At 51.5% G+C, this 12,505-nt stretch overlaps 1 protein-coding gene across 4 annotated transcripts; it reads left to right on the forward strand.

The window, feature by feature from the left end:
- The first annotated feature begins 795 nt into the window (after positions 1–795).
- Positions 796–12,047, forward strand: Caly (calcyon neuron specific vesicular protein). 4 transcript variants are annotated; one of them, XR_015440417.1, is made up of 7 exons: positions 796–917; positions 6,738–6,892; positions 7,947–8,060; positions 8,964–9,077; positions 9,329–9,654; positions 10,049–10,151; positions 11,920–12,047. XR_015440417.1 is itself a non-coding variant. In XM_004838686.4 (6 exons), the coding sequence occupies exons 2-5, from the start codon at positions 6,758–6,760 to the stop codon at positions 9,623–9,625; spliced, it is 660 nt and encodes a 219-aa protein (XP_004838743.1). In that variant the 5' UTR covers positions 796–917; positions 6,738–6,757; the 3' UTR covers positions 9,626–9,654; positions 10,049–10,205. The 4 variants fall into 4 exon arrangements, 2 of the variants coding, with proteins under 2 accessions (XP_004838743.1, XP_004838744.1); XR_002392626.2 differs by lacking the exon at positions 11,920–12,047 and having other exon boundaries at positions 9,329–9,825; positions 10,049–10,205; XM_004838686.4 differs by lacking the exon at positions 11,920–12,047 and having other exon boundaries at positions 10,049–10,205.
- Positions 12,048–12,505: the final 458 nt, after the last annotated feature.

Below are 12,505 nucleotides of genomic sequence, written 5' to 3' on the forward strand. Positions count from 1 at the left end.
TAACATTATAAACAATACATGTCTGGAAACAATCCAGATGCCCACTGATAGATGCAACATGATGCATGCATGCAGTAGGTATGTTCTGCAGTCCCTGTGGTCCACCAACAGCTATGAGCCCGGACCCAAGGGTCACATCTGCCATTGACACACTGTGGGAAACATAACACACAGTCACCAAACACCTGCTGGACACTGTCTGTATACTAGGCATCCTGCAGATACCAGTACCCAGAGTGACTAGGAAGGACAAGGCTCACCCCAGGAAAGCTTACAGCCCAGGGGTTCAGATGCTGACACAAAGAGACTGTCCTCTGGGTGAGTGGGGGCCAAAATCTAGCTGTGCCCGACTCCAGCTGCCCCAAACCAGTGGAAAGCCAGGGGCTAGGGAGAGGGCAGTCTGAGCACCCCCACCAGGTCTGCTGGAGACCCAGGGATTTCCAGGTGGGGAGCAAGGGCTCAGCTGATCCGGGGGTCTGTCCCCTGTGGCAAGGTGGTGTGAATGTGTGGGAGAAGTGTGGATTTGTGTGGTTAGTGTCCGAGGTGAGTCAGGGTATGAGAAGTGTGAGCATGGTGTGTGGCAAGTGTGTATGATGTGAGGCATGTGAGATGTGTCTGAGGAGTGCATCAGGCATGCAAGTGTGAGGTATGTGAGTGTGAGGTCTATGAGTGTCAGGTGCATGCCCGGGAGGGTGGGGGGCCAGGGACAGGTCTGATATGGGGGGTGGCCTGACTGCTGTGGTTCCTCCTCCAGCAGGAGTCTCCATGGCAACCGCAGCCTCGGTCTCGCGGCTCCAGCCCCTCGCCCGCCCCGCCCCGGCTGCTGCAAAGCGTCTGGAACTGCATCCTCCGCATTCACATCCGCATCCCCGTCCTCCCGCGACTAAGTCCAGCAGCAGCTGCCGTTGGAACTGCCAGTGAGCCATTTCCGCGTTTCTCCTTGTAGAGTGGGGGCGAAGGGCCCGAGTGTGTGCTGGAGTGTGCAAGGAAGGATGTGCGCAGTTTGAGGATGTGCGGGTGTGCGCGCGAGTGCCTGTGTAGGGTGTGCAGGGTGCTAATGTATGCAGGAGCACTTCAGGGGATCTGGTGGCTGCCAAAAAAGCCAGGCAAGCAGCCCTCTTCCCTTGGGGTCTCCGCCCAGGGCCAGGCACGCTTTGCTGACTAGAGGTGGGGAGGATGGTCCTCCGGTCTCTCAGGACTGGGGTTGGGGGGCAACCCTATGGACTGGGGGCAGAATGGAGGTGGTTCCCTCCTGGGATGTCCGGAGGCCCCATGGGCCAGTCGCAGCCTGGACATTCAGAAAAGGCCAGGCATGCGGCCCTGTGCCCTGTCCTGAGCACCGCCAGGGAGTGGAGGGGTCCAAGACCACCGGACATCAGCCCACCCGGCCTATAGTGACTTCAGCCCTTTCCCTGTGTACTGGCTCCACCCCTGCAGGTCTGGGAGAGCCAGTGGGAGGTGTGCGTCCCCAGGGTGGGCAGGGGCCGCCAGTTCCAAGTCTTGATCAGCTGTGTCTGAGTGTGGGCAAGGGGGAAGAAGGGAGGAGTAAGGAGAAGGGGAGCAACAGAACTGGCGTTTGGCCAGAGCACGGAGGATCCTCTACCTGGATGGGGGGGGGGGGGTGATGGAGATGGCTGTGTGGCAGGCAGGAGGTAGATAGGAGGTAGGAGGCGAATTCTTCCAGAACCACCTGCCAAAATGTTGGGTGCGCGGCCACAGGTGGCTGGTACATGTGAAGCCTCCAGCACCTGTGCATGCTCCCAGTTTGCTTAGGCCACGAAGCTCACCCAGAGGCGAACCACAGCCAGCTGTAGGGCGTGGGGCGTGAGCGCACGGAGGTGGGGGCGTGGTTGCAGCGTGAGGGAGGGGGAGTGCGGGGGCAAGGCCAGGACCCCAGCGACTGCAACAACGCGAGACTATGCACTTGGCTCCGGCCGGCGGGGCCTGCACAAGCAGACGCCCAGCGGCGCGCGCCTTTCCGTGTGACGCAGCATCCCTGGGTGGTGGGTGCATGCGTGGGAAAGCGAGTCCGTGATGTGACCTCCAGCCCGGCTTCCGTGGGCTTTCTACCAAGGGTGCCCACTCCCATCCATCTGTCTGTCAGCATCCTGTCCAGCCGCCCTCGCCAAATCTTGGGAAGGAGAGATGCACCACGCTGCAACAGGAGTGCACGGCGGCGGGTGGGGGTGCTGGGCAGATGATGCGCCGGAGACAAGATTACAGCACAAGGTGGACAGGGGCCAGTGGAAAGGGTCGGGATGCCCCCTCCCCAATCCTACAGAGCTGTGCGAATGAACCCAGCCCACTTTCCCATCAGGTCCCTGTGAGGCAGTGAATGAAAGGAATGTTCTGGTGTGAGCAGAGGAGGGCGAGAGATCGCACACAGACCTCGCCCGTCTTCCCAGAAGGAGAGGTCTGGAACCAGATGCAGAGGGTCTAGCGCGCCCCCCCCCCCCCCCGCAGCTATTTTCCATCTCTAAGACCTGGCTTGGGGGCCTGCCTCTGTTGCCGTGGGAACCCACAATGACGTAAAATGGCCCTCTTGCCACCTCAGGCTTTTGGCTCCCAGAGGACCCTAGATGAAGTTCAGAGGAAAGGCCCCTGCCCTGCTGGAGTGGGGGCCTGGGTGGCCTGCTGCGGGGCTGAGCCGCCACTCTGAAAGGGCTGGTGCGCCTCGGGAGTGCATGTGTGAAGGCCCCAGTCACTGCTTCTCTGTCGCGCCCCCCCACCCCATTGCACCGTCTCCCTCCGGCCCTCGCCTGCCTTTCCTTGCCCAATCTTCTCCGTGCGATCACTCGCGGTTTATATTTACTTTCAATAGCTATTTTTCATCTCTGCCTCCACGCAGTGACATCTGTACCCCATGTCCAGAGAGCCGCGTGATCTGCGCCAAGAATGACGCACAGAGAATTTTCATTCTATTAGCCACAGGTTGCCTGCCAGTCTCAGGCAGAGGCAAAGAACCAGCGCCCTCCCCAGGCTCCAGCCCACCTGTGGAAGAGCCTCCCAGCTGAGTGGGGGATGCCGCCTGACCTCTTCTGGAAGGAAGGGGTCAGGCACGGGGTCACTTTGGGTAAAAGCGCATCAAAGGAAGAGACTCTCACCTCCCTCCCAGGATGCCTGGCTGAGGTCAGGAGCCTGGTGGAGGAGCTACTTCTTTCCTTCCTCAGAGAACTCCTGGCCAGCTTTCCTCTCTTACACAGCCCTCACTCCCCCACCAGCTCCTTTTGCACACCCTTATCCTGTGCATCTGGGGCCTAACCTGTCTCTCTGTCTCTGGGTGGGACACCGTGACACTATTGCCAGCTGTGCAGGTGTGGACATACCTGATACAGGGTGAGCAACAGTTCCTTGCAGATCTGAGAGCACTTGGCTTTGTTAGGGCTGTGTCACAAATGACCACAACTAGGTGGCTTATAGCAAAATAAATTTATTTTTTTACAATTAAGGAACCAAGAAATAAAAAATCAAGGTGTGGGGCCGGGGATTTAGCTCAGTGGTTCCACCACCTGCCTCAAAGCACAAGGTCCAGAGTTCGATCCTTGGTACAAAAAAAACCCCCCAAAATCCAGGTGTCAACAGAGCTGTGCACCCCTCCAAACCCTAAAAGGAGCATCTCTCCCTCCTTCTAGCTTCTGATGGCCCTGGGCATTCCTTGGGCTACAGCTGCATCACTCCAGTCTGCTTTCCTCTGTACAAGGCATTCTCCACACATCCAAATCTTCTTCTTATGAAGACATTGTCATTGGATTAGGACCCACCCTAATCCAGTATGACATGTTAACTTGATTACATCTGCAGAGATATTATTTCCAAGTAAAGTCTTTTTCACAACTACCAGGGGTTAGGACTTTTTTTGTTTGTTTGGTTGGTTTTTGGTTTTTGTGTTGTCGTTTTGTGTGTGGGGCACATCATTCAACCCACAGCATGCCCTTTGTCACTTGTGTGTTGCAAACATCTTCCAGTTTTATTTTCTGTCTCCACTCTTTGAAGACTGTGTGTTTTGTTTTGTGACACTGGAGATCAAACCCAGGGCCTTCACGTTAAGCTATATCCCCAGCCCATTTTTTATTTTTTATTTTGAGACAGATTCTCACTAAGTTGCTAAATTGCCCAGGCTGGTCTTGAACTTTTAATTCTCATACCCTAACCTCCCAGAGTGCTGCGATTACAGGCATGTACCACCACACCTAGCAAAGGCTATGTTTTGATAAATACAAGTTCTTAATTTCAGTGTAGATATTTAATCAATATTTCCTTTTATGAGTAATGCTTTGTTTTCTCCTGTTGAAGAATCCCCCCCCCCAGACCAGGAAAATCTTCTATATTATCTCTGAGATGCCTAGTTGTTTTTGATTTTTCTACATGTAAGCACTTAGAGCGGATTTCTGTGTGTGATATGAAGTAGGGATCACTTCACTGTTGCCAGGCAGATACTGGTTTATCAAGAGGTGTGCAGTGGTGTCCCTATTGTAAACCAGGCTCCATGTGTGTAGAGTGTGTCACATGGGTCTGTCTGCCATGCATCAGCACCACTTGGCTTCCACTGCTATGCACAAAGCAGACACCTGACAGAGACCTCCCCTTGTTCTTCCTCAAAATGTCTGCCTGTTCCTGTCCTCTGCCCTCCACATAAATTTCAATACTTGTCAAGTTCATGAAAAACAAAAAACAAAAAACCTATTGGGATTTTGATTGGATATACTGATTCTACAGAAATATGGGGGTCTACTAAACATGGAGCTCTCCTAAACCTACAGTCACCCTTAACCATACCTTCCCCACTTCTTAGGGGACTCAGCTACTCAGTTCTCCTGTGTCCCCAGTCAAAAACATTTTATCTTCCCATCTCTAGCTACACCTACTCTGAAGCATTTGGTATTTTTGATAATATTTAACTGAAATCTTTCAAAGATCATTTTCTTTTCTTCTTTTTTTGCCACTAACGTATAGAAATGTAACCAATGTCCTCAGTGGACACGCTTTCAATCCTTATAATTTATCTGTAGCATTTCTTGGATTTTCTGCACATAAAAGCATTTTCATCCATCAATAATAATAGCATTACTTAATTTGGGCTGGCCTCAGGTCTCATTTTTTTGCCCTGTACAGCTGCATTAGCTGAGCACCCTGTTTCATAGAACTAACCTGGTCAAGGGCATATTTATCTCCTTCCTGATCTCAAAGGCAAGAAGATTTACATTCAATATGCTTTGCCTTGGGGTTTGGGGGTTAACTTTTATCAGGTTAATGAACTTTCTTTCTGGCCTTATTGTGCTAATGGGTTTTTAAAATAGTAAATGAATGTCAAGCCTTAACAGATACCTTTTCAGCTCCTATTGAAACTGATCAGATGATTTTTTTTCTTTATTTTTAACATAGCAAAGATACTAATTGCTTTTCAAATATTAAAATAATTTTCAAGTCCAAAATACACCCAACTTCTCGTGATCATATATATATATTGCTGGATTTGGCTTCTTTGAATTTCTTTTTTTTTTTTTTTGGTACCAGGAGTCGAACTCAGGTCCTTGCGCTTGTGCAACAGGCAGTGAAACCACTGAGCTAAATCCCTGGCCCACCTTGAATTTCATTTTGGGGTCTTTGCTTTGATGTCTGAAATTTTCTCTTCTTGTGGTCTTTGCCAGGCCATGAGGTCAAGGTTATATAGGCCTCAGGAGTTGGCAAGTATTCCTTTGTTCTCGTCTCTGGAAGAATTTTGTGTGATGCTTGTAGTGTTTACTCATTTACTGACTGGAAAATCAGCAATGATATTATCTGGGCTTGGAGTTCTTGGTGAGAAGGTTTTAATGACAGACTCAATTTCTTAGCACACATGGGACCTTTCTTTTTTCTCATGATCGAGTGGATTTTACTTTCCTACCTTGTCCATCATCAGCATGGAGGTCATCTGCTGCATTCCTTTTCTCTAAAAGATCAACTTAGAGGTGAAAGCATGGATCCTTGAGTCACCCAGTGTTAGTGGGACCTACACCCTCTTACGAGTCCCATGGGGTTTCATCCTGACACACAGCTCTTGTCCTGGGATTTCAGCTCTCCAAAAGATCTGACCTTCTATTTACCCTTAGGGCCAGGCTCTACAGTTAATACCTGGATTTACTTGTAAATGTCCTCTTTAAGTAGCTGTTCCTTAATTTCTGTATTTCCAACAGGGATATCAGCTGAAATGCTAGACACTCAGTTATATTTGAGTTTCAAGTAAAGCTATGAGTGACATTTTAGTATGGATTTGTCTCCTCTTGCACATTGCATGGGACATGCTTATATTTAAATAATGTTTATTGTTTAACAGAAATTTAAATTTAGCTGGACCCTCTGCATTTTTATTTGCTAAGTCTAGCAATCTAACTCTCCTCCTGCTTTTGGATCTTTTCCTCTGAGTGGAATAGATGCCCTTCGAGTGGAATAGCTGCCTTTAGAACATCCTCCAGAGTAAGCTGGCTGGTAGAAGACTCCCCAGTTTGGGGTTTGGGCAGTTCTGACCAGAGGTGCCATCTGCACTGCTGCGAAGCTCAGAGGGTCAGGAAGGGAATAGAAATCTTTGCCTGGATTCTCACTGATTGCCCTGAGGTTAGCCTGACTGCCCATAGTCTGTTTCTGGCTCTGGTATGATGGTCACTGGGACCAGCCCAGAGTTCTGTCCCTCCAGTACCAGTAAGCATAGATGTCCATAGGGTGGCTGGTGGACAGTGATCCTGTCCCTGTCTCTGGACCAGGAGGAGGACCACCATCCACCATGGTGAAGTTGGGCTGCAGCTTCTCTGGGAAGCCAGGCAAAGACCCAGCAGACCAAGATGGGGCTTCCACGGACAGTGTTCCTCTGATCAGCCCCCTGGATGTCAGCCAGCTGCAGCCACCATTTCCTGACCAGGTGAGCAACCTAGGCAAGCACGGGGGACTTTCTCCCTTTTGCCTGGTAACAAGGAATGTGGGTGAGGCTCATATACATGTTCTTCCTCCAAGGCACAGTGGTGCCAAGGCCAGGGTGGACTGAAACCACAGCAGTCCATAAGCAAGGCTAACCTCCTGGTCAGCTCCTTCGTATACAGGGCTCATTTTCCCATTGGAGACATAGGAAGTTGGCCACTGTATGCCTGAAAATTTGAGCCCCCATCCCATAATATAGTCCAGAGGAGATCAGGAAGCCACAGTTCCCACCCTTCCCCTGCAGAGCATGGCTCTTGGTCAGGCTAGAAATGGAGGACTTGGGTAAGTGACTGATGGAAGGCAGGCTTCCTGCAAAAATATGTGAGAAGCGAAGAGCTTGACTCAAGCCTAGCCCAACCTGCCCTCCCAGAGGCTCTTGAAGGGCTTGAAGGACACCAGGAGTTGTCCTAGCTGGAGCTGAGGGGGATGATCTATGCCCATGGCACTGCCAGGCCTGCCACTCCTGGAGACCAAGACAGCTCTCTGACAATCTGGATGGACTTCAGCTACATCTACCACAGCAGCGGACACTGTGAGCAGGCTCAGCCTTTAACCCTTGGGAGCACACAGAGCTCAGAGCTTAGACCTGTCTCCATGTATACCTCTTGTGATAGAGCCCTCAAGACGCTTAGGGCCAGTAGAGAAGTGGGAACAGGCTTCCTGGAAAAAGGGACCAAGCTGTGGAGCCACCAGAAGAGAATTTCATGGCAGGGAAAGCCAACACCTCAGAGTAGAAGGCGGCTGGCAGAGTGAGAGTCTCCATCTATGGCCTGGCCAGGCCCCAGGCTATCATGACTCCCAGCAGATCCACATTGCTCAACCTCTCTTGACTTTAGCTTGCAGCTACTAGAGCTCTGCTGGCCTCCAGACTGTTTGACAGATGGTGAACATCCACACCGCTACCATGCAGTAGACACTGGCTCCCATTTCTCTCAGTTTAGAGCTCTCCTGGATCCTTCCCAGCTGTTCTAGGAGACCATGACCATCTCTTTCTTCAGGTGGTCATCAAGACACAGACTGAATACCAGCTGTCCTCCCCAGACCAGTCAAAGAAGTTCCCAGACCTGGAGGGGCAGAAGCTGAACTGCAATCACCCAGAGGAAGGGCGAAGGGTAACTATACATACCCATCCCTGTGGGGAGTCAGGGCCGGGGGAGAAGGTGCAGGGGCAGCACAGGCTCAGGCCAGGTTGAGTCCTACTTGAGTCTCCTCAGAAAGGAAAGCTGGGCAGGGATCATCTCATTCCAAGACCACCCTTCCAGCTCTGGTGATCTTCAGCTGCCTGCCCTGTGCAGCCATCCTCCTACAGAGTTCTGAGCTCCCATGCCCATCATGCCATTCTTTTCCTAGTAAGTACTTGTTCCCCTAGGAAGTCACTGTCTTTTCTTTATTAACTTGCAGGCTAAATAATGCAGGTATTGCTTTTTCTGTAGCATAGCTGTCAGATATCTACTCTCATCTTTTAATATCTTACATTTACTAGTAATGGATTTAGTCATTTTAGTGGACTATTTCCTAAGGCTTTTCACTTTTCAGAAGTGGTATCTATGCCTTTTCCATTAAGCCCTTTGTTTCTTCAATGGAAATGCCCCCAGACAAACACTGAGGCCTTGCTGCACTTCTCATGAATCCATCCAGGCTGATACTGGTGAATGCTCCTTACTGAGAGCCCTTGAGATGGCTTTTAGCATCCAGGACCTTGTTCCATGCTGGCCATCATCCTTTGCAGGTATCATCTGGGCAGGACAAATCCCCACAAGAACCTGGTGGGTTAAAGACCATGTGTACTTTTCCTGGTAGCAGGTAGCAGGTGCTTCTGGAATCCCAGCAGAGGGGCCCTGGCAAAGCTTGTATCCTGTGGAGTGGTTTCTGGACCCTTGGCTCTGGGGCTGACCTCTAAGAAACCACCAAGTCTTGGGGATTCTGGTCCCAGCCCTAAGGGGCTTCCCCCAGGAAGGTAACCCTGACTTTGACTGCCTGGCACCAACAACTGAGTACCTGTCTCCCTCCCTCAGCTGCCCACAGCCAGGATGATTGCCTTCGCCATGGCGCTCATGGGCTGTGTACTCATCATGTACAAGGCCATCTGGTATGACCAGTTCACCTGCCCCGATGGCTTCCTGCTTCGGGTAAGGCAATAGGGCCAGTGGCCCTGGCAGGGGACAGTAGAGACCACCCTGATTCTCCCACAACCTCCAGACAGTCTTCCCAGATGGTACCAGACAGGCTCTTGCTGGTAACCTCTCTCCTTCACAAAGAACCACTTGGCCTTTTGGCTCCAAATGGAGCCTCTGGTTCTGTCCTCAGGCCTGGCCTTTATCAGCTGGAAATTAAGCCCCTTCGGCCCTGCCAACCTGCTGATGCAACCCCACTTCCACAGCACAAGATCTGCACACCACTGACCCTGGAGATGTATTACACGGAGATGGACCCGGAACGTCACCGCAGCATCCTGGCGGCCATCGGGGCCTACCCCCTGAGCCGCAAGCATGGCACCGAGATGCCCGCAGTTTGGGGGGACAGCTACCGTGCCACCAAGGAAGCACACAAGGGGCCCACCCAGGCTGGGGCTGCTGCTGTGGTGGCCACAGAGCAGCCCAGGAAGCCCACTGAGAAGGCCGACAAGGAAGAGGTGCAGAAAGTGACAGCCAGCGCGCCACCACTGGCCCCTCAGTGACCACAGTGAGCCCTGCCCACCCAACCAGGGTACGTGTGTCCAACACTGAGGCCTCTCTGGGCCTCCCTGCTGCCTTTTCTGAGCCAGGGGTCCTCTCCTTGCCATTTCCTACCCGGGACTTCGAGTCTAAAACATTACGCAGGTGCTTGTCCTCCAACACTGCCACCCCACCTCGAGCACTTATGAGGATGCAGGGGCGGGTGAGTCCTGGTCAGGAGAGGGGAGGAGCGGCGCCTGGGTCTGGGTCTCAGGGACCTAGCGGGGTTGGGGTGGAAGACTCAGGGACAGAAAGCGTGGGTAGGACTGGGGGAAGTGGAGGGCTCCTCTTCCCACCCAGGTTAAGGGGTGGGGGTGGCAGGGGACAATTCTTAGACACCAGGACCTGCCCAGGCAACTATCAGCCTCTACCCCTCTGTCTTGCAGCGTCCCGTGCCAGCTCCTGTGACTATCGAGCGAGTCACCTGATGCTCTCCTACCTTGTGTTTGTGCCCCTCCCCCAGACACCTCACTGAAGCCCCCGCTGCTGGTGAGCTTCTAGCTTTGTTGCTTTTCTGTAAGTAAAAACTCAAGTCTACCTGGATGTTCCTTTCTCCTGTGCATCCTCATCCTCTTCAGCTGGCCTGTTTTTCTGCCTATAGGCAGGCCCAGGGGGATCCTTGAAGGATCTGGCCCCTGCAGCATGGGAGCAGGGATCTGCATGGACAAGGAGGTGCCCGGGCTCCTGTGCAACTGGGCCTGAGGACCAGTTCCTTATAGGGCCTTGTTGTGGTCCAGTTGCCCTGGCAGCCACAGTGGAAGGAGCTTATATCCACCCAAGGGAACCCCAGGGTCCTGACTTGTCCCTGACCACTAGCCAGCTTTACATTTTGCTGTATTCCACACCATCTGCCTGGTGGTGAGCTTGGTCCCCATGGCACTCCCATTCCACAAGAGCATCAGGCTCCTATTTTGGGCTCCTGGTTCTGGGCAGCACCCACTCTCAGTTCCTGCTTCCAGACAAGCCACTCACAGGCATGAATGACCTAATGAAGAAATGAGTGAGTGCTGTGCCTGAGAGGGGAGTGGAGCCTTGGGGCAGCTAACTAGCACCTCCTGCAAGCTGGAAGGACCCCACCTCACTCCCCACCCTTCCCAGCACCAAGGTCTGGGTTTCTGGAGCTAGACGGGGTGGACCATCTACATCCGCTCCAGGGGAGCTGCCAGAACACCTTACCCCAACCGTGGCACTGTTGTCATCCAGCCTCCAGCTCTGGGTGACTCCAGTTCTGTCCCCAACCTGGGTGTGCTGGGCCCATGCTCCTCGCCCACTGTATCACTGCAGCTCCTACTCTGATCCTTTCCTTCCTATGTCTAGACACCTGCCTAGTGGGAGGTAAGCTCCAGCATGGGGAGTTAGGGCCATGACAGATCCTGGGTTGCTCAGGGGCCAGAGGAAACAGCTCTGAGCAGGAGGGGCCAGTGCTACTTGGGTGTGCTGCCTGGAGTGGGAGGGGTGCTGAGCTTCAAGGGCTGGGACTCCACACCTTGTCCAAATCCCTGGGAGAATTCCCTCTATACCAGGTGCAACTGGACAACTTAGATGGAAGCCCAGGACCATCTCAACGGTGTTGGGAACCATCCAGTACCTGGGTTTTGGGTGTGCACTTTCCTTCTAGGCACTCAATGGATACAGTTGGGGAAATGTGCATGTGTGCATGCACACACACACACACTGTGTCTTCTCATTTCTGTGTGCACACACAGGCACACATGTGTAAAATCTCCATGTGTTCAGTGACACTTCCCATCCAAAGCAGAACCTCAGGATTTGTTTCATTCTTCTCTTCCCATAGTTAGAACTCCCTTCTCCAACAGGGAGGAGCCAGTTGCTGCTATCCTTCCTATATTAATTTGCTCAATCCCAGAATACATTGGAATTAGTAACCCAAATCACAATTAAAAAAACAAGCCAGCACACTAGACTTAGGTATTTGCATAGAGTTTTTTTTTAAAGTGTTTAATCTAAGGGTACACAGTCTAAGTACAAGCTCAGAGGTCATCTGGGTTAGTTCTTTTTTCCACATTAGTGTGGTTATATTACTCATTTGACATGTAGTAAGAGGTTTATTACTGTTTGAACTCCATTTTAGGCCCCTCCCTGTTTTGTTGATTTTTATCCTGTATTTTGACATGATTCCAAAAGATGAAACTATACAAAATGTTTTCTCAGAAAAGACATCCCCTCCCACCCCATCCCCACCCACTGAAGGAAATCAGTCTTACTAGTTTCTTTCTTTTTTTTTTTTGGTACCAAGGATCGAACTCCGGACCTTCGGCTTATGAGGCAGGCAAAGGAACCAATGAGCTAAATCCCCAGTCCAAGTCTTACTAGTTTCTAGTTTGGCTTTCCTTGCCTTTTTGCAAAAATAAACAGATGCACATTTACTTATTTTTTCTCTTCCTTACATTTTCACTGAAGAGCTTTTTCCAACAACAGCCAATTCTCCAACACCAGCTAGAGTCCTGCACTTATCCTTTTCTGACACTGACCGCTGGCTTCAGTTCAGATCCATAGTCAGTGGCTCAGCTCCTCAACACATCCCTTCTTTCTGGACACAAGCCCAGGACCCCCAGCCTCTTGTACTTCTGTCCAACTTGGCTACAAAGTCAGATGCTCTTAGACCTCTTCTCAGGCTTGGTATTCTCTAGAATGAATGACAGAACTAAGGCAGGCACTTTATTTATGTCAAAAGACAAAATTATAACACATTTAACTAAAAATCTTAATTGGCTTTATTTTGATTCCAGAATCAGACAGCATGTCATGCCCCAAAATACAAGTATTCCAGTGGGCTGGGGGGTGGGGGGGGATACATGCTAGCTGGGCATGATGGCACAGGC

Source organism: Heterocephalus glaber, unplaced genomic scaffold (assembly GCF_053883595.1).
Source record: "Heterocephalus glaber isolate CG9 unplaced genomic scaffold, H.glaber_assembly_v1.0 deba00001497, whole genome shotgun sequence".
NCBI lineage: Eukaryota > Metazoa > Chordata > Mammalia > Rodentia > Bathyergidae > Heterocephalus > Heterocephalus glaber.